This window comes from Leucoraja erinacea, chromosome 25 (assembly GCF_028641065.1).
Source record: "Leucoraja erinacea ecotype New England chromosome 25, Leri_hhj_1, whole genome shotgun sequence".
In the NCBI taxonomy this organism is placed as follows: Eukaryota; Metazoa; Chordata; class Chondrichthyes; order Rajiformes; family Rajidae; genus Leucoraja; species Leucoraja erinaceus.
In genome coordinates this window covers 12437325-12460671 of record NC_073401.1, presented here as the reverse complement: position 1 = coordinate 12460671, position 23347 = coordinate 12437325, and the positions used below count along the sequence as shown (strand labels likewise).

The window sequence follows — 23347 nt, the reverse complement described above, 5'->3', positions numbered from 1 at the left end:
AATCGCTACTATTATTTTTGACCAATTTAAGTACTTGAACAATTTTTCCCCATTTGCTTGTATATTTCCAATTTTTGCCACTTTTAACAACTTGTACCTCATTCTTGAGTTTCTCTAATTCTTTGTCTTTATCTGTGATCAAGGCACTGGTAGTAGCGATGGATTTCTGTAAAGAATTTTTGTCGTCTTCAAAGTCTTTCTTTAATAAAGATTCTCTGCAGAAAAATAAAAATCTCAGAATACTAATCATATCACAAAAGTTTAAAATAAAAATTAGGTTCAGTGATTTCACTTTCACTTGTATTTTGCAGCACGAAACTGACCAAATTGGAGCACATTTGTTCTATTTACTATTAAAAGCCAATGTGCAAATGTTATTTATTATAATATTTTGGTGGTACTTTTTAGAAATAGGAAATCTTATACTTACATCTTCAGTTTGTTGTGTCAACAGTGTGACATTTTAAGAACTGCAGCAAGACATAAAAACTATTCCATATTCGTTTTGGCCACACTGACACCAAACTCCATTTAAGGGTAACTTAACATGCATGATTTTGCAAACCACTGATATGTACACAATATTCATAACGCACAACACTGCTCAATTCAACAGTCATACTGTTAAGATGCTAATTTAACCATAAATACACACAAAATCCTAAATTAAGGTCATAATCTGACATCCATAAAAGGCACATGATGCCAAGCAACAACGATAACATGCATAGCTCTGCAAATGCAATTACTGTTGCATGCAAATGAATCTCTGTTGTGAATCCTGCTGATATCTGCTTGCTCCCTCTTTGCAAATGGCACCAACATCAGCTTTTATATAACAAAGACTACAAAAAATTAAATATGCACAGAGAGAAGCTGGGTAGAGGAAACATTCAGATTCAGTAGACAAAGTGCGGGTTCATTGAGACACATAACATGCTAAACGAAATGAAACCAATTCTTTGAGCGGAGATGGCAATATAAACTGCTAAATTGATTTTCATGCTATCAGGAATGAGAAAATTAAGTGGAGAACCTGGGTTTTACAGCAAAAAGAACGCAATGCTTGTCTTAGGTGGCTCTTATTGGCATTTCCTCTTACTTCCCAGTGCAAGGCTGGTTAACCACCTGCCATTTAGCAAGCTGTATTTTTTTTTTTTAAAACACCAGCTCTCATGGCAATCTATCTCCAGACCCTGGCAGACTGATACGAGTGAGATAGACATTTTACTAAAAGTATAGGTTTAATACACTTGGGGTTAAGCAAAGGAGTATGATTTTCTGGTGGGGATGAAAAGCTGAGGGCGATGACTGAAATGGGTGAAACCTTCATCCCAATGGAGGTATAGGTTATGGCTATTTTAAAAAAACCCACACTAAATGCTTTTCCAGTGTAATCATTAAACAAATTAATTGGCAGGATGTGAACTGGCAGGACCAATACTAATTGACTATCCCCTGTAGCCTTTGAGAAGGTTAGGATATGCCACCTTGCTCAACTACTCCTTGACACTTGGTAATGCAAACAAATTAAATAACATGTTTTCCATTTTATATTCTTGTAGGTGATGAGAATCAATACTAGGGAAACATGGTTTTTCCAATTGTTGTTGGTACTTAGTACAGCTGAGATTGAGATTCTTACTTTATATGACAGTGTAAAGGTTTGTTCTGTCAACTCTCAAATGAACTAGTTTGATATCATCCATTATATTAGATTAGTATCACATTGGACTGGGTTACATGTTCTCACTCCTTCCAAACATGGCCTTTGGAAGCAGTGGCCGGTTCCCCTCATGAAAATAAATATGGAATGCGAATTATCATAATGTCTGTCCTATGCCCTCAGGTTCCCTCAGAGTAAGGCCTTTCAAATAAAAGGTTGTGTATTTTTAAGATGGTGGGGGGGAATACAGGTATAGGGTCATGAACAGAGTGCCAAACAAGCAGAATGCTTTAGCCAGCTGCTTGAATGTTGCTGGAGCTGTATCATCCAGGCACATGAGCATTTACAATCATTCTCATTGTGCCATGTAGATGGTAGAAAGGTTGATGATTTGCTGCAGAAGACTCATCCTCTCGCATGAAGCCACAGAAGCTATATAGCCGAGCTTTGGTCCATGTTGAAGATAGAGGACTTAGTGGTGTTATTACCAATGAATGTCAAGGGTAAATAGTCAGACTATCTTATTGGAAATGGTCAATGTCCAACATTTTTGTAATGTGAATGTCATATGCCAGTAATAAGCCCACAACTGAACATTGTCCAGGTCTACCTGCACACAGGTGGGGACTGCATCATTTTGAGGAGCTCCAACTTGAGTTGAACATTGCACAATTATCAATAAGAATACCTATTCTTGACCTTACTTTGGAAGGCAAGTTATTAATGAAGCAGCTGTAGATAGCTAGGCTTAGCACACTGCCCTGATGAACCCCTGCAATGATGTCTTAGGCCTGCAAAGATTGATCTCCCACAACCTTGACAAAGCAGCACTGTTGTAGTTTGCCTGTTCCATTTATTTTCAGGGGATAAATGAATGAATGAAATAAACTTAAGGGAAGGGAAGAAAGTAGTACAGTTGCAAATTCGCTCCCTAGAATTGTTTGTTAAGAGTAACCAATTTCAAAGTATGCGAAGAGTAAATATAAAGGCAAAGAAGCTTAATTCCATTTGGTGCAATATTAGTTTAGCACCTGATGCTATGGTACTGGGGGGCCAATGCGTTATCTAGGACAAGGTTATTTAATACAATTATAGATGCAATTTTTCAAAGTATATCTTCACTGAAAGAAATCCATATGCAAACTGATGGTTTATTTTAAACTACTAAATAATAGAATTATCAGAAAAGACAAAAGCACATTACAGTCTTTCTGCCTAAGTATTAGCCTATTTTTTACAAATATGAATTATCTTTATTTCAGGATGGAAAAAAATAGCTTATCTTTCATATGGAGTACTAAATTCTAACTGAGTTAATTGTAAACTGGGCAATTCAGCACGAGGATTAAAAAAAAAGCAAAAGGTTTTCTTTGGGATATTGTTCCAAATACTGCTGTAATGGGGTTAATAATAATAAAGCATTGTCTGGAGTGAGAACGTTTGATATGATTAAAAATATCTTGCTACAAGATTCAATGAAAATGAAATTACTATGCACTGTACCAAATATTCCCACTCCCTCAATTTATCCATACAGTGCCCTCCATAATGTTTGAGACAAAGATCCATCGTTTATTTATTTGCCTCTGTACTCCACAATTTGAGATTTGTGATAGAAAAAAAATCACATGTGGTTAAAGTGCACATTGTCAGATTTTATTAAAGGGTATTTTTGTACATTTTGGTTTCACCATGTAGAAATTACAGCTGTGTTTATACATATTACCCCCATTTCAGGGCACCATAATGTTTGGGACACGATGTTTGTAATTGCTCAGGTGTTTAAATGCCTCCTTAATGCAGGTATAAGAGAGGTCTCAGCACCTAGTCTTTCCTCCAGTCTTTCCATCACCTTTGGAAAAGTTTATTGTTGTTTATCAACATGTGGAACAAAGTTGTGCCAATGAAAGTCAAAGAAGCCATTATGAGACTGAGAAACAAGAATAAAACTGTTAATCGAGACTTCAGCCAGACCTTAGGCTTACCAAAATCAACTGTTTGGAACATCATTAAGAAGAAAGAGAGCACGGGTGAGCTTACTAATCACAAAGGGACTGGCAGGCCAAGAAAGACCTCCACAGCTGATAGAATTCTCTCCATAATAAAGAAAAATCCCCAAACAACTGTCCAACAGATTAGAAACACCCTTCAGGAGTCAGGTGGATTGATCAATGACCATTGTCCGCAGAAGACTTCATGAACGGAAATACAGAGGCTACACTGCAAGATGTAAAAAACTGGTTAGCCGCAAAAATTGGATGGCCAGGTTACAGTTTGCCAAGAAGTACTTAAAAGAGCAACCACAGTTCTGGAAAAAGGTCTTGCGGACAGATGAGACTAAGAGTAACAGATGACAAGAGCAAAGTATGGAGGAGAGAAGGAAATGATCCAAAGCACCTCATCTGTGAAACACGGTGATGGGGGTGTTATGGCCTGGGCATGAATGGCTGCTGAAGGCTCACTTATCTTCTTTGATGATACAACTGCTGATGGCAGAAGCATAATGAATTCTGAAATGTATAGACACATCCTATCTGCTCAAGTTCAAACAAATGTCTTAAAACTCATTGGCCAGTGGTTCATTCTACAGCAAGACAATGATCCCAAACATACTGAGAAATCAACAAAGGAGTCAATTCTTGAGCAGCCAAGTCAATCACCCAATCTGAACCCAATTGAGCATGCCTTTTATATGCTGAAGAGAAAACTGAAGGGGACTAGCCCCCAAAACAAGCATAAGCTAAAGATGACTGAAATACAGGCCGGGCAGAGCATCACCAGAGAAGACACCCAGCAACTGGTGATATCCATCAATCGCAGACTTTAAGCGGACATTGCATGCAAAGGATATGCACCAAAATACTAAACATGACTACTTTCATTTACATTACATTTCTGTGTCCCAAACATTATGGTGACCTGATATTGGGGGACTATGTATAGACATTGCTGTAATTTCTACATGGTGAAACCAAAATGTATAAAAATGGGCTTTATTAAAATCTGACAATGTGCACTTTAACCACATTTGATTTTTTTTCTATTACAAATCTCAAATTGTGGAGTACAGAGGCAAATAAATAAATGATGGGTCTTTGTCCCAAACATTATGGATGGCACTGTATATCTTTTTAGATCTTGTAAATTTTCTGATCTAATATTGACATTTCATACATGAAAAGGCAGCGTGTTTGAAAGGAAAATTGACAGATTACAACTCACTTTTTCTTTTTAAAAATAAAGAACCAAACTGTTTGCTCTTTTGAGTTTCCTAATCTAGCCAAATGTCAGGAACAAATATCAAGGAGAAGTTTGATATATCTAACTACAGAAGATAATTTTAGGGTAAAAGATCAAAAGCCAAGTTGGAGGATAATATCTTTTTTGGAGCATCTTAAAGGAAAGTGGAATGAATCTGCAATATCCAACCAGAGCCAAATTAACCAACGAACATGCACGGCATTGGAGTGTGGCAAGAAACCAGAGCACCCGGAGTAAACCCACATGGTCACAGGGAGGATGCACGAAATTCCGTGCAAGATTTTAGGAGGGAATTCTAGTATTTGAGGTATTGACAGCTCAAGATTCGACCAACAGAGATCACCAAATATAGGGATGATGGATGATCTGAAATTTGATGCAGATTTGGGAATGGGTACCAGATATTTTGTTGATTCAAGTTTATTAAAGGGAGGACGAGAAAATGTAATGGTCGTATTCACATGCAACACATGCATCAAGAGCAGATGAACTGAAGTAGGAGACGGGAAAGATTTGTCGTGTCAATCATTTGATACTTTTGTTTTAAATCACAGACCTTTCAGTTTTTCCTTTTCCGAATTCTAGCTGCCATTCCATGGAAATCACTATTAAGAATCATTGTTCTCTACAGGTGGTGCCTTTTATGTTAGTTTGCTATAAACATATGCATTTGGAGAAATATTTTGACTGGGCTGTGATGGAATATTTTATAAAGAATATTTGTTTAATTAGCTTGTTTAATTATCAAAGCAGCAATAAAGCAGAATAAAAAAAAAACGGAACATGAGTGCAACATCAATAATACGGGGATTAGAGCAATTAGCAAATATTAAAATCGTTAAGCATGAAGGATTAAATGATCGTGATTATTTAAAACCTAATGTCCATTGGTTTAGAATAATGGTAGATAAAGTGAGAATTAACCTGAGGAACAGTGCAGTTTGTTGTAGCGTATGCTCTTAAATAACAGATGAAAATGTGAACAAGACAGTTTCATCTTCACTCACTTCTTTTCACTGTTCTTGCCCTATAACATTTATAAGCCCTGAGGCAGCTAATCTACTAGCTGAGCATCCAACCTCAAGACTATCTGGAGGAACAACCACCCAGTGTTTATTCAATAGCAACTATGCTTTCAAGTTCTAAAATTTCAAATTTGCCAGTACTGATATTCACAAAATTAACCATGAGTAAAAATGTTAAAAATAATTAGTGACAAAGATAAAAATTAACACTTCGGTGCACTAGTAGATACTCAATAAGAATAACATAGATTTGACTCAATGAATAAAAAATAAAAAAAATACCTGAGGATTGCCTCTCTCTCCCTCTCTGCCACTCATCTAAACTGAAATGAATGGAGTTAATGAATCCAAACTATGCCTAGCATGTATAGGATGATTTGGGGGCATTACAGGAAGTTGGTGCTCTGCTCCTGGACTCTAAGAGGGACCCAATGTCAATGCACAATTGGAAAATTACCAAAGAACACTTCTTTGGAAACTCAGGGCCTTTGGGTGGCTAATGTGGAATTTTGCAGGTATAAAACTAAGTGTTTGTTCACACGCACACACACACACACACACATGCACGACAACTAAGTTAAAATTAGTGTTCTCATGCTTTTTTTGCTGAATAGACAAGCAGGTCAAGGGGCCAAATGGACTGCAACTGATGCTATTTTTTCTTTATATTTGGGTCACTTGGATAATTTTATGTTGTGCACCTTGAATACTAAACAGATGGTTCAAACATATTTGCCCAAGGATTCCTTCAGGAGAGACTGCCAACCAGTCTGGACAGAATGTATGATTTATTTTATTGGTTAGGCATGGTTTGGATTCATTTTATTCACACGGGTTCACTGGCATCTCTAATTGTTCTCTGAACAGAGCAATGTGTGGGCTAAGAAATTATATTTTAGAGAATAGACAACAGTCAATCATATTGGGGGTTAAGAAAGAACTGCAGATGCTGGTAAAATCGAAGGTCGACACAAATTGCTGGGGGAAACTCAGCGGGTCAGGCAGCATCTATGGAGAGAAGGAATTGGCGACGTTTCGGGTCGAGAATTATATTGGTGGGTCTGGAGTCATTTAGCCACAACAGGCAAAGATAGCAAAAACAATTAAAAAACAATTATAATGGAAATAACTTGAAATTAACAGGCCTCATTTCAAAAATGAGCTTTAAATGGAGAAATATTAAGCAGTTGTGATTATTATATTGGTTGCAGAGGTAGTTTACCAAACCTGGTGTCAAATAATTAGGAAAGTAGATGGATTCTGTTTTTCGGTTTGTTCTATATTGCTAGGAAGAGGTACACCAAATGATGTGCATAGCCTCTGTTTGGCATTTACATTAGGTGAAGGAGAAAATTGATTTTCTATTTAAAAAAAACACTAAACGGTCCTTAAGTTATACTAAGATCAAGGAATGTGCAAAATAAACCCCCAAAATACTAGTAATAAATTATTGTTAAAGTATATTACGATTATGCATAATTTAGACTAGAGCAATTTTCTTTATGATGTAGCTATGTAAACTCGGTTATCCAATTAGATGGCTTAAATTGGTAACTGCACAGGAATTCCAAACATTGACAGCATTTAGACTATCTTATGAAATTTCTCCAAAACAAATTTCACAGTGCTTTTTGTTTTTGTAAATTGTTTCAAAAGGTTCCTTGCATCACCCAGATTCTCCTCTTACTGTTAAAGTAAGAAAAAAGTCTAGTCATGAAGCAAATACCTTAAAGTGTTATTGGGCAAGCTTTAAAATGCAAGATAACAAGAAGCACAAGTTAGAAACATGGAAGAAAAAAATGCAAATTACAATCCAGGAAGTTACACAATTCCGCATTAAATGGTTTATTTCGTTAAAAAACTGCTTGAAATAATTCACACAGAAGCAAGACACAGTAAAGGAAGGTTGCAGCCATTGTATGTACAAAAAATTATCATGGTTTGATTGGTTTTGGCTACTTATTGTAACGTGGATAGACTTTTTTCAGTCTTACCATCAAAGACAGACAGATTTAGCAAGGACAGCAAAATTAGGAGAAAGAGAGGAGGGAGATGAGGTTTTGTAAGTAAAGCAGAGAGACAATGACACTTTGCAAGCCACAGTGACTTGTTTGACATTGCGTTAGCACAGAAACAGAAGTCAATGTTCAATAAAATAGAAATACATTTATCTTTCAAAGATTAACTAAATTTAACTAAAGGCATATTTTCAATTACAATTCAAAGGTTTATTCTTCATGTCAGAAATTGCTTCAAAATGTATATATATATATATATTTTTAAATGTCTTGAGAGATGCTGTATCATTTTGACAGCAAGCAACAAAAAAGTATATTTGCATTTTCTGACAATACCAAGAACGGCACAGACTTAGAGTGTTTTTAGTTAATTTTAAATTGGGTTCCGAAACAATTCAGCATGACTCAGTTCAAAATATAATTCTAGGATAAAAAAAGGTTATAGAGAATACTGTCCTGTGTCCTTTTCAAGAACAAAATGTTCAGAAAGAGCATTCAATGGTCATCCAAATTTAGCCAGCTACAATTAATCTTAAAAACGGAAAAAGTAAATATTTAAACAGAGCACACACTAAAGAACTTTGACCAAGTCTTGCTGTATTATCATGGAACTCAATATATAATATTAATCTCGTAGAAAGTCACACCTTCTAAAACAAAATGCATGCTGGATAGAACTATAATAATCCAATAAAATTGTTCTACTTTTCTATTAGCAATTTGCATCTAGTTCAGGTCCAAATGAAGTAACTATTTAATCTGTGTCTTTGTAGATTTTATGAACTTTATCCTACATATCTACGGCCATGTAAACTCATATTACTCAACGTGCATTAATAATATTGAGGAGCAACTGTATTCTTTTAATGTTCAGAAAGCTTTGATTTGGATTTCATCTCTCTAGCAAGATCTAGGTCACAGCAAAAGGAAAGAATTGCTTTGGATTTTTTATTTTAAACAGCTAAAGGATAAATGTTGATTCTATAATCAAATGCACTGCAAAAGACAGATTTGTGCAATCAAAACTGTTTGTTTATCTTATTCGATAAGTGAATTATTTTAAAAGTAAAGGCTTAACTGCAGATTAATTCAAAATGATGTTATTTACTAATAATTTCAATTAATTAAATGGATAAAATGCTAACATATTCCCAAATCCTACCTAATTTGATGGCTAATAGCCATCAACCAAATTGGGGTCTTCAACTTTACAGCATTAAAATATGAATTCTACATAATTTTATGAACATCTGGCAACAATGAATTTAGTTGCAAATGTTTTGGAATGCTTAAGTTAGTTCAGTAGTATTTAGCTAAATAACTTTAAATATTTACTTCTTACTTTTGGAATCAACTATTGAAAACATGAAACTATTACAATGGGGGAGTACAATTGCAATTTACATATTAAAGCTAATCTCTGACGAGGAAAACCAATTACTATTTCACGTTTTTATTTTTTAAATGAGGCCAACAGCACAAATGCTCTAAAATAACAAGTAAAGAGGTCACATGTTAAATTTAAAACAGAGTTCAATTATTCCAACAGATTCAATCATCACAAAAATGTTGAAAATATGCTTACCATAAAAATAACATGTTGAACACTGATCAAGCCCCAATTTATATTAAAAATACATTTCTATCAAATTGTGAACAAGTTTAGTTTTACCAAACTAACCCAACAATGTAGTGGTCAATGAATAAGTAATATGCCTTCTGCCCCCAAAGCATTAATTGAACAAACCCATTCAGTTCCGAGCACTAACAAACCCCTTCAACACAGGACTTTGCAACTTAAGAACAACATTTCCACAAATCATGCTTCATACAACTCCAATAGACATATCTGACGTCAAGTTAAAAATGCTGGGATTAGCTTATTCTAGTTTAAATTGATAATTTTTACCATTTACAAAATGATCTGAGATCATTGAGTAGTAGATAGTATGCACAAAGTGAACAAGTCATCTGATAATCTTTATGTATTAGGTACTGGGGACATTTTTTTTTTAAAGCTATTTACTTCACTGACAGCCTTTCATTCATATTTAACAATACTCCTACACTATTTAGCAGCCAATCTGATTAGCTCATCTGTTTACACAGCCTCCTGATTTTCCAGGAAAAAAATATTCTGTGACAGAATTTGGAAACCTTACCTCTTTTTCATTTCTAGTAGCTGATTATTAAGTGCAGAGCGCTCTTCTTCGAGCTGAAATTAAAAAAAGCATATTCATACTTTGTTACCAAGGAGCTTCAAGAAGAGCAGGCTCCATTTTGCTCCATATAAACACATAAAAATACAAAATCAAAACCAGTAATGAAAGTTTTTTTGTCTTAATCATTATTAATTCTTAAATTCCTCAACAGCAAAGTGCAAGAAAAGGCATAAGAGTAGTTACGCATTAGTATTGCTGTTTGCGTGTAAAAACCTATTTTGGCTTGTAAGTGAAATATAGATGAACAAAACAGAAGAACATATTCTAAGTAGTGATACTGGAATAATCTCAAGCTAAAATATACAAAAAAAATCAACCACAGTTCAAATATAGCTTGCATTTTGCTTCGCTATGAAACTGCAATTATGTGAAGAAAAAGGACACACATGTTAAATAACTCCTAACATTATATTTTTGAAACAGATGCAATATTTCTAGGTTCAGCCAGGACTACAAGAATTTAAAATTGTCCTAACTCAGGGCTGCATTGTGGCGCAGCGGTAGAGTTGCTGCCTTAAAGTGCCAGAGACCAGTGCTTAAACGTGACTACGGGTGCTGTCCGTATGAAGTTTGTACATACTCTCCATAACATGCGTGGGTTTTCTCCGGGTACTCCGGTTCCCTCTCACACTCCAAGGACATACAGGTTTGTAGGCTATTTGGCTTGGTAAAATTGTAAATTGTCTCTAGCAAGTGTAGGATAGTGTGAGAGTGCAGGGATCCATGGTCGGCATGGAATCTCTGGGCCGAAGGGCCTGGTTCCGCGCTATATCCAAATTGAACTGAACAGTATTTCAAAAACACATACATTTAATATAGCTGTCAATTGTATTATGTAACTTTATATTGTATCACAATTTCTTGAAGCATTTCATACATTTGGAGGGTAGTAACCAAAATGAAAGAACAGAATTCATGGAACGACTATAACGCGGATAACCAACTGATCTGTTTTTGATGGTAAAGATTGAAGAATGTTGGTCAATACAAATCAAGAAAAATGCCACAGGATTTTAATAACAGAAAAAGTCAAGACGTTGGTAACTCATCCATAACATCACAAACTATTTTCCGTGTTCACTTTTTCTCTGAATTGTTTGCTTACACTGCACTGCTCTACGGAGAGTCTCAATTAAATAAATAAAAAGTCGCCCTCAATCTCAATCAGAAATCTGACAAACATTTAAGTTATTCATATACTTGCATTAAAATTGTTTCTAATTTTCACCACGTATTGACTTCCATTATACCAATTTGTTCAACACCAATGGTGTTCATGCCTACTAGTAAATGAAAGAAATGCTATTAAAATGTGTTCTTTAGAGGCACCACATTGACAAAGCATTGTTGCCCATATGGTGCAATAGTAATAAACTGGAGCTCAATGCTCTTAAGGCAGTGGAATTGATTGTAGACTTTAGGAGAGCTCCCCCTCCCCTCCCCTCCCCCACCCATCCTCAACAGCACTGGTCACAACTGTGGAGACATTTACGTTCCTTGGAACCATCATCTCCAGGGACTTTAAATGGGAGGCCCCCATTGACTCCAGTCAAAAAGGCCTCACAGATGATGCACTTCCTGCAGCAGCTGAAGAAACATAACCTGAGGAAACATAACCTCGGGTCCAGTTTTACACTGCCATCATGGAGTGTTCTCACCTCCTCTATCTTGGTCTGGTTCAGCCCAGCCACCAAACATGACATCCGGAGTGCACTTTAGATATCTACATGTGCAATGTATAGCAAAGCTGCTCCTTTTTACTCTTTCTTTCTCTTTAATTTTACATTTTTGAATGATTATGTTTTTTTTACTGTCTGCTGTATATTGTGTTTTTACCATATGTGAGCAATCCACCATCAAATTTCTTCTATGTGTACATACTTAGTCAATAAATTGCTTCTGATTCTAAATTGATTCTGATAAAGAACACATGTTTCAACAAGTTTTAGTTTTCACTAGGAATTTAAAATAAAGGCAGGTCTTTGGCTTCACAATGATATGCTAATGCTTTGCACATACCGTTCATTCATGTACAAAATTCAGCTTTTATATGAAATCGCCACTTCACAACAAAAATTACTTTGCATTATACCCTGGTGTGGTCCTGCCTTACAAAATTGAATCTAAATATATCTTCAACATTAACACTGATCTTGAGTGTTTACTGGCCCAGGCATAGTGTGATCTACAGTTCAGGTGCACTGTTTTTATTTTATAAATGCTGCAAGTGTGGTAAGGCAGCAACTCTACTGCTCTACCACCATGCTGCCCTCATTGTTGTATTTATTACTACATGTACACTGTTTACTCTGTGAGCATCATATGAACAAGGAACTTCCTTGCACCATGATGTATATGACAATAAACTAATCTCATCTGGATTTGATCTGATGTGTTATGGAATTAAAAAAAATACTGCCATTAGTATGGACAATTTACTTAGAAATGTTTTATCAAATTAGAACGTGTTTAAATATATACTTGTATTTTAAAATTAAAAAAATTACATTGGATTGGAAAAAGAAGAAGAATTTGTTCATCTTTATGAAAATCTGTGACATCCAAAAGAAAATTGCACCTGCAACAGTAGAGACCTGGATCAGTGAGCAAGATGTCTCAATGAATCAAAAATACAAAGGCTTTATCCAAAGATTCAAATACACCAAATGCCTCAATTCAGTTCATTGAAATCATGGTCCAACAAAATTAAGTTTTTGATAATTCAAGACTACTTAGTGACTTCAATAAAACAGACCATAATCGGACAATGTACGACGTACCTTGTAAAAAACTCAAAAGCATATATTTTTAAAAATTAGGACAAGTGCATTTGAGTAACTCACTGTCTGCTGTTCTAATTCTAGGTTAGGACAGCTAACCATAGCATTTCAGAGGTTAGATATTGTAACATGTTATTTTGTCACTTAACCTTGGTTTTCTGTTATAAATTTCAGCAATACTGTATAACCAAGTCTAAACAACGAAAAATGTGAGGATATTTTGATGCTTAATCATCTATGTGAAACGTGATATCAGATGGGAAATACAAAATATTTGGAATAGTGGGTACATTTTTAGAACTATTCTCAAAGAACACCAGCATGTTACCTTGACGACTAATTTAGTTGGGTTCTTGTCGTCTCTATCGTCATCATCGTCAATATCTCTCATTTCCCTTATTCATAACCAGTCTGAAGAAGGGTCTCGACCCGAAACATCACCCATTCCTTCTCTCCAGAGATGCTGCCTGTCCTGCTGAGTTACTCAAGCTTTTTGTGTCTATTTTTAGTTGGGTTATGCTTATAGTACACTGTGTACCATCATGACTTAATGTTCAAATATATATTAAGCTTTGCTCAAGAGAAATGTCACAAAATCGCAGTGTCACAGAAAATTCACAGCTCAAACAAAGTAGGTCATTCAGTTATCACATGAGAGATAATTTTAAAAAGCTATTAAATAACTCCACTGTAGGTCTGTAACCATGCAGGTCACAGCTCTTCAAATACAATGCAAATATTATTTACATATGATGAGTTTACACAGTTCCAGACACCCAAAACGCTCATCTATCCTCCACCATTACCTTTTATCTTATGCCGTTGGTTTTTGAGTGCTACTAATATCCTTCCTATTTATCTGAAAGAGGTGTATGAAATCATGAGGGGAATAGATCGAGTGAATATACAGAGTCTTTTACCCAGGGGAGGGGAATCAAGAACCAGGGGACATAGGTTTAACCTGAGAGGGGCAAGATTTAATAGGAATCCGAGGAGAAACTCTTTAAGAGGGCGGTGGGTATATGGAACGAGCTGCCAGAGGAGGTAATTAAGGCAGGCACCATAACAGCATTTAAAAGACACTTGGACAGTTACATGGATAAGAAAGGTTTAGGATATGGGCTAAACGCAGGCAAAGGGATTAGCCTAGACCGGTGCAACTTGGTAGACATGGATGAGTTGAACTGACGGGCATGTTTCTGTGCTGTACAACTACTCTTAGAGGTCCCTCACAACACTATGGCTATTTTTCAAAGTCAGCTTCTAAAATAAATTGTTTTTCCCCACAGTTTATACAAACTGAAGCTTCTAAACCCAATGAAATGAAAACAAATATGTTAACTTTTATTTCCAGGTTGAATTTTTTTTTAATGGAATTCAATGATGATTGCAAGCTATCAGCCCCTTTAACCAATCACACTTCCATTGGTCAATGCAAACAATATATACCAATAATTCAGCAGAGTAAAGTGTGACTCCTAAATTTAAGATTAAAACTTCTATTTATATTGAACATTTGTGTAATAAATCATCCAATGACAAGCATTAACCTGTAAAATCTGAAAACCAAGCCTCAGAGGAGGCCTCTGATATTGATTTGATGGTCAAAAAGGTTGTTTAAAAAAGTTTGAAAGATTGAAACATTTAAAGGGGCAAAAGAAACTAGGGAGCAAAATGCAGATTTTATGGCAAGATCAGCAATGGCAAACATTGGAGGGGTGGTCAAGAGGTCAATAGTGAATGAGCACAGATATTTTAGAGAGTGCAAGGCTGGAGTAGATTCCAGAAATAGAACGGAGCAGGATGGCTTGGGAAGGTTTATAAAACAGGAATGATAATTTTAAAGATATTGCTTAAGGAGGTAATCTAGGTCAAAATTAGAGAATCAAAATCACGAATATTTCTTAATGGAGATCCATAACTTCAGGAAATTAGCTAGTAATTGAACTTAAATGTTCAACACATTTGAACAGAAACTGAATTAAATTATGTAAATAGATGCACAGGCATGCATGTTGCCAGGGGTAACAAGCTGTACAGGGGCTGTGGTTATGGATATCCTAATTTCAAAGCTTAAGTTAACCAAATGTTAAGTTTTTGACTAGATCAGCCATCCAAATATCTAAACTGATGACAATACAATTAGCCAACGTGTTCCCCATGATTACATATAAAATGTGGTTTGCTGAAGTAAATTGTGCTGCACAAAATGAAATACTACATGAATACATCAAAATTCAACATATACTGATATTATACAGTTTGAAATTCTGAAAGCACAAGTACTTAATTGTTGTGAGGAAGAGAAATCTGAATGCCTTTCCTGATCGCATACCTTCTGATGGCTGGTGACTTCGTCTTTGCTCCTACCCAGCTCGCTTGCCAGTTTGCTGTTTTCCTCATTTACTGCTGCCAGCTGCTGGGACTTCTGGGCTGCTGCCAGCTTCAGCTCCTCTCTGCAAAGGCAAAGTGAGTGCACGGTTACTATAGTAACCACTGATGAGAGTCAAGCGAAGAAGCAGTGGGAGAGGATCAGCATCATATCTTTAAAATGTTTCTAGGTCACATATGCTAATCTGATGCAAGATGTGCAAAATAAGCGTTAATTGTTAAAAATACAAATCGTGCAAAAATTAAACCAGGAGTTTCAGAATGATAAAACTTAAAATGTCCAGGGAGAATGCAAAGTTCTTAAACAACACCAGGAGCAGTCATATTTTTAGAATTATTTTGCAAGCTTCACTCGTTCCTTGCTGCTAACAAACTGATCCACTGCAACTTACAGGTAAAAAACAACCATTAAGCTTATATACATCAATTACAATATCAAGGACAATATTCACTTAAAACATGCATATTTATTTAGTCTAACATCAACATTATCATGGAGAATACGTTTGAAAAGCTGCATGGTTGAATAATATCTCACAGAACAGAATTCCCATTTTAAACCAGACTACTTAATGACCCAAACCATTAAGAGATACAATGTTCTCCCTCTAGTACAAGCAGATTTGTGTACTGAATCACCATGACACAAAATGGTGAAGTAATAATGTACTAGATCCCACCGCTCTGCACGAGGTAATTTCCTGACCTCAAAGATTTGCTGGAAAGAGGTGGGTGGAGAAAAAAAGCTTCCGTGAAGAGTTGATTGGGAAGGTGGTGGAAAATGGTAAAGCAGGAGGATCAGTCATTTCAGAGCCCCTAAGAGCTAGTGGAGAACAGAACTGGCAAAAAGCCAGAAACTATTTGGCACAGGCTGAAAAAGCATTGTTTAAATGGTAGAAAATATATTAAATGTTGCACGTCAAAGAATAATGAATAAGATATTATGAAAAAAAAAAACAAATCTGAAAGTAAAGACAAAAATACACAGCTGTCAGAATTTATAAAACAAAAAAAATCAGATATATGGTATTTATTAAAATGGAGCATAAAAACAATAAATATTTAAAGAACGTTGGAATTCAGACATTCGGATGGAGGGTGGCAGCCTCACAGCAAATACAGCGGGCTTAGTGGCCTCAATGTGAATAGAAATCCAGGTCTGCGAAGTGATGCAGCAATATAAACATGTATATGTAGACACCCTTCTGGGGGGGTAAAAGGGAGGAGCTATAAACACCAAGAAATATGTGTACATTTAAGAAAAAATAGCCAGCTTCACAGTGAGCAAAACAGAAATGAAAGCACAAAAAATGAAGGAAGATCCACAAACTTTTCACCTATCTTCTTTGAACAAAAGACTGGCCCACATGTCAAGATGTCAGCTCTGGAAATAGGAGGATACCTTGGATGCTTAAGTGTGGAAAGCAGAGTCAAACCAGTGGATACAAACTCAGTGTCATACAGCATTGAAACAGGCCGTTCAACCCAACTCATACCGACCAAGGTACCCTATCGAAGCTAGTCACATTTGTCTGCATTTGGGCCATATCCTTCTAAACTTCTCTATCCATGTACCTGTCCAAGTATATTTTAAATACTACTGTACCTATCTAAACTACCTCCTTTGACAGCTCATTCCATATACCCACCACCCTGATTACAAATGTTGTCCATCAGGTTCCTATTAAATCTTTCTCCTCTTACCTTAAACCCATGTCCTTTGGTTCTTGATTCCCCAACCCCAGGTAAAATACTCTGCATTCATCTTATCAATCCCCCTCATGATTTAATACACTTCTATACGATTACCCTTCAGCCTCCTGCGCTCCAAGAAATAAACGCCTAGCTTGCCCAACCTCAGTCCCTCAAGTCATGGCAACATCCTTGTAAGTCTTCTTGTTACTCTTTGACATCTTTCCTATAGCAGGGTGACAAAAACTTAACATAATACTGAAAATGTAGTTCTGCCAAGATCTTATAACATCCCATCTTCTGTACTCCATACACTGACTGATGAAGGCCAAGCACCAAAAGCCTAGTTTACCACCCTATCTACCTGTGAATTAACACGTTTTTAAGAAGCACATCAACAGAAATATAGAGGGGATAGTTCAGAAAGAAAACTCAGAAGGGATCACTTCAGAGTGAAGGATAGGTGTGAGAAAAGTACAGACTGTAAACAGTTCTATTTTAAGACTGGAGATATCAAAACCATTGCAATTTTAGGCAAAAGAACCCAAATAATGTTACCATCATCAAGCAAAGTGATTTTTTTTTTTCATAAAGCTGATATCACTTTTGGTTACTCCAGATCAATAATTTTAAGTGGAAACATGGTTCTTCTCAACTTGTGCTAGTTTGGATGGGGCTACATGATGTCTATTGGGAAGGTGTAAGCTTACAATCTTCATTCTGCATGGTATGGATCAAACAGAAGCAATGTATCAAATGGGGAAAGGAAGCGTTTCTTGTGGGTTTGCCAACCCAGACTGCGACATGTCTGCTAAAAAAAGGCATTGGCAGTATACACAGGCCCAGAAAACAATTGGGTCATTGTGCACAGCATCTGCAAAGGGATGTATGCAAGGCATCAAACTTGGTTCAATTTACAGAACCAACAGCATTTACCAGCAAGATTTAGCCGGGCAAGTTTCAAATTTTAAATGCAAGATCAAAAATGTGTTATATTATTTACACATAAACAGCTTTGTTCTAAATCACACACAGCAACTGTGCCAACTGAGGAAGCACTCTCTTTAAAACCTCTGGCCAATTTTTTGTTCATTCCTTAAATATCCCCTTCTTGGACTTATTTAAGTTCTAAAGCATTTTTCACCTAAAAAGGTATTCCATAAAATTAAGTTTGTTTTTAAAATTAGGATAAATGCAAGTTGACACAATAAAACAATAACCAAGTTAGGCATTAGATACCCATGCAATCAGATAAGGAAAATAAATGTTATAATGCACCTTTATTTCTTAAACAATTTTATTACTATGGGTTGGATTGTGCTGTCCACAGCCACTGGTTCTGATTGGAACCAGCACTGTTCGGATGTTGAAGCTACAATAAATCTGGGGTTTATTGGCAGGTTTGAAAGGATTTAGCAGTGCCAGCTGTTTCAGGCATAAAGCCTCTTTATGACCATGTCTCTATGTTCTAGGTAGCAGCATTTCAGTGAGATAAGCTTATGACCCAAGTAAGCATGACTGTGTGTGGCCAGACAGGGCCACTATTTTGCCATTATCCTAATACAACAAAATTATATCAATGATAAATTTACTTACCATTTCATTCAACAACAAAAAACTTTGTTAGAAATAAATGTGTGCTGCAATCATAGGAAAATTGTAGCTATTTTGTGTAATATTCAATGTATGTAAGAATTTAATGTATGTATTAAGGTCACAAAGTCTAACTAACTAAAATTAGCCAGATACAAAAACAGAAAATGCCCGGAATTCTCAGCATGTTAATGCTTCCTTTGTTTCCCCTCTGTACAAATGCTGTCTGACCTACTGAGTGACACTAACAATTTTATTTTATTTCAGACTTCCAACATTTGCAATTTTTTTTGCTTCAATTGATAAAGTTAGGCAAAATAATTTGAATAATTGCATCAGGTATTTAAGCGTCTAAGCATCTAAATTTCATCAAAACAAAATGAAAGTGCAATTCCATGATGAGCAAGTAAAACCAAAGGACACTACATTTCAATAGATGTTGAATAATATGAAATGATGTTTGTGATTTAATAACAAGTACTTACCATTTATTTTAGCTAATGGTGTATTGTCACGTTAAGTTACAGAAGCCATATAATATTTTCAAATTGTAATTACTGAAGAACTAGATTTGGATTTATTTTTTTTAAAACAGTAAAATAAAGCAAACTTCCCTTATTTTAATAAGCATTAACAAAGAATAGGGAATGCATAAACTATCGAAAGCATATAGTTACTGTGCAATATACCCAATATTTCAAACCACACACAGAGATTAAAACTATGATTCTATTAAACAATGTGAAAAATATACATAGTTTATTTGAACTTTAATATTTGGCCTCATACCAAGTCAGTGACAAGTTATAAGGCACTGATACATGAACACACACATGCAAGTCTCCTGGCATGCCCATGACAATTCTAAAAGCTTTGGACATGTAAAAGCTGAGATGCTACATTGTTTATGAACATAATTTTGTGCACACATGGACGTACAGGTGCCAGCATGCTCAGAGGTGTAAAAAGTGCCTTGTTTAAATATAAATCACTCCAGAAGTGTAGTTTAAACCTAAAGAGTGTTTAACATTGGATGAAGTGTTTGAACCATATCCTGATGAACAGAAATTGTCCAAGGAGGATGACGGGTGGACAGTACCGTACCATGAAACACCATGCTTCTGCAGCATTGGGTAAGAATTAAAAATCAGAATTTATTGTGATCGATATCCAGTTCTCGCAAAATTTCAGGCAGCATAGAGCCTAGTCAATAAAACAAATATAAATTTATACAATCAGTATTCAATTGAATTCATGAAACTAGTTTCTAATCCCAAAATGCAACATCTTCATCATCTTGAAAAACTGAAGTCAGTACATGACTAGGATTCATAATTCCCCCGAAACTAAGGGATGAAACAGAGGGATTGCATAATATCATTGAATATTCACTGTTGATAACAAAGCTTACACCTTTAAGGGCCTGTCCCACTTACGCGACCTTTACAGGCGACTGTCGGCACACATCATAGGTCGCCGAAATTTTCAACATGTTGAAAATTCAGCGGCGACCAGAAAGCCACTATGATTCTTTGGAGATTTTTTTAATGATACTGCCTGTAAGGGAAATTCATTTTGTTGTCTCAAATTGAGACAATGACAATAAATTTGAATACAATACAATACTCTCACGACCATAGGCTGTCTGGACGTGAGAGGTCTCCTATGGCCGTGAGAGGTCACCCGCAACATGTCGCCAGGGGTCGCCTGTATGGTCTTGAGAGGTCTCCTATGGTCGTGGAAATGTCCCATTTCCATTATTTCTCCAGAAGGGAAGCAACTTGCCTCCCTGTTATCATGTCTACAAACAATTGATTTAACCAATGGTCACACAGGTGCCAGCATGTTCAGAGTTGAACAAAGTAATTTTGCAGAGGATCACCAGCAACAAACATAAATGGGACATCCTGCCCTTCTACATTAGACAATATAGCATCACAGTGCAGCTGCCATTATGATTTGGTTATGTGAAATGTTGACATTGCCTTTTATCCTCAAATATTCAAAGATTAATGGAAGGCAACATTGGTCACCGTGCCATCATACTTTTTAACAAGAAGATTTGAATTCACTCTTGGCTGAACAATGAACTCCGTTCAGCAGGACGACTTTAACAGAGAATGCATCCATCCTAATAATATCCACTCTGACTATCCAACATCTTCAGCTGTGCCAGAATGCGGCTAACAGTGAAATAGATATTTGTAGTTTTTTTTTCTGCAACATTAACTCTGTTTGTCAATGTATCATCAATGATAGATTGCAATGATACATGTTATCATTCACAACATATGTTAATTAAAATATGCAAAACATGTTTGCTGCAATGAGAGATTATACAACAGAAATCAAGAATACAATCATACATTAATAAAGTAAAACATTATTTCCAAGCAGTAGTTTATCGAGATAATGAACAAGGATTTTCTTGTATTCAAAATAAATTATGAAAAATCAAATTATTTCTAAAAGAAACATTTATAAAGCCAAATGCTGAGATATTAGATATCGCAAAATGAGTTGCATGGCCATCTTTTTGTTTAAATATTCTACTGATTCTCATATTAAGATGCGTCCCAAAAATTGCTTGCAAAGGAGACAAAAGGGGATATTACATTCACATGGAATGTGACCAAACAGTCCTTTTAAAAATTGATGAACCTTGTCCTGTTCCTCCATGTTGCTGTCAGAAAGCACCAACAAACAAAATGCATATAGGAAATGTATTTCAAAAAAAGATTGAACGCCATTCAAGGACTTTTCCCCCAAATACATCTGACAATCAGCATCAATGCCAATAGTTAACATTAATAATTTCCAAAAACAATGTATTTATTTCTAAAGTAAAAAAACCCCAAAGAGCTGAAAGAACTCAGCAGGCCATGCAGCATCCATGGGGAGGTAAAGGGTAGATGACATTTTGGGTTGGAACCAGTCGTCCTACTGACATAGAGGGGAGAAAGCTGGGGCGGAGGGGAAAAAGAGAGATTGAGAAGGGGGGGGGGAGAAATTAGCAAACAAAGGTGTCACAGAAAGAAGCATCAAAATCAAGACCATATAATTTCTTAATCCTCTTGCAATCTCTGTGTTGCTCCATTTTTGGTGCCACATACAACCGAATATGTAATTATTTCACCAATGCTAGCCAAGATGCTACCGACTTTTTTGTACCTTAGCCCTGGGACTCGTCTCTTACACCTCTGTCCCTTTCCCCTTTTGTGAGATGCTCCTTAAAATCTCGCTCTATGATTACATTTCTGATCATCTTTTCTTGCATAAACATTTGGGGGTTGGGGGTCAATACTATTTTTTTAAATATTTCTGATTTTGTTAAAAGCCCTGAGAGATTTAGCTTTATTAAAAGCACAGCATAACTATAAGGAGTAGTCATAATTTCCGAAATTAAGAAAATTCAATGCACATGTGAGAAGGACAAGGATTCAAAATTCAAAACTGTTGACATAACAAATCAAACTTTTTGGCGCAGAGGGTTGAGAAACCTGTTTCTATACTGTCTCTCTCCACAACTCCAATTCATTCACTATTTTCATTTTTATTCAAAAGGCATACTCAGAAATTAGGTGCTATATAAATTTAAGTAACAAATCCCTTCTAAGGACATGAACTGGACAAGGTATTCATTTAGTTAAATAAGAACTTGCATATGAAATGGCCAATGCAAGACTCTTTAAACACACATGAAATTAATGCCTTCAAGGAAGGACGAGGAATAGAGGAAAGTTGCATTTGGTGAAATGTGTGAGATTAAAAAAAATGATTGAATGAATTGATTGATACAGCCTGGATAAAAGTGCATTGGCCCACCAAGTCCATGCCGATCATTGGATCACCTGATCACACTAGTTTTATGTTATCAACCAGTCAACTATTCCCTGCACAGTCGGGCAATTTTCAGAGGCCAATTAACGTACATACCTACACATCTTTGGGACTTGGGAGGAAACCGGAGCACCTGAGAATACCTGAGAGTCACAGGAAGAATGTGCAAACTTCACACATATAGCACCCGAGGTCAAGATCGAACCTTGGCCTCTGGTGCTGTGCTGCTGCAGTTCTAATTCTGATAACGTTGCAAAGACAATCGTGTCTTTAAGTTTCAGTACAGCAATTGACTCCAATCGCAACCAATTAACTTTTTTTTTTAAACCAAAGGAAGATACCATTCAAATTCCAAACATGGAAACGACAAATAAATCACTATTTCAATATCATGATCACACAAAGATTTCCATAGACAAGAGATTGGAACAAAATGAATTATCCCCCACTGTGTCATATGAAAAGCTGAAGAAGATTAGCAAAATTAATTAAGTTAAACGATGACAATATTGCCAGAAAAGAATCTATCTATACCAGCATGTCACTGTCATTTTGAACATTAAGTATGATTACTTACATTTCTTTGCAAAGGCTTCCTATTCTCTTATTCTCTGAACTGAGCTGCTGTTTTGAGTGGTTTAAGTCTTCTTGGCATTTATTGTTCTGGTCCTTAAGAGCTTCCAGCTGATAAAGAAAATATAAAATGTCTTTGCATTGAAAAATATGATAATAATTTAAAAAAAAGAAAAGAAAATAGGTGACACCTCTTACTGCATTGAATAGAGATGGATTTTACTCCAACACGTTAACAAAAGAAAATGTTTATTAGACAGACGATAATTTATACCGTCTCAAAACT

General features: G+C 35.9%; 1 protein-coding gene across 3 annotated transcripts in view; it reads right to left on the bottom strand.

The window, feature by feature from the left end:
* Positions 1-23347, bottom strand: part of clip1a (CAP-GLY domain containing linker protein 1a) — a 128939-nt gene that overhangs the window by 11556 nt on the left and 94036 nt on the right. The window contains exons 18-22 of one of the 3 annotated variants that reach the window (XM_055655705.1): positions 23066-23172; positions 15308-15428; positions 10133-10185; positions 7679-7699; positions 98-215 (exon numbers count right to left, since the gene is read on the bottom strand). In XM_055655705.1, coding sequence (XP_055511680.1) covers positions 98-215; positions 7679-7699; positions 10133-10185; positions 15308-15428; positions 23066-23172 — 420 coding nt within the window. Of the gene's footprint in view, positions 1-97; positions 216-7678; positions 7700-7750; positions 7942-10132; positions 10186-15307; positions 15429-23065; positions 23173-23347 lie in introns of those variants that run through there. The other 2 variants (XM_055655706.1, XM_055655707.1) reach the window with 2 other exon arrangements.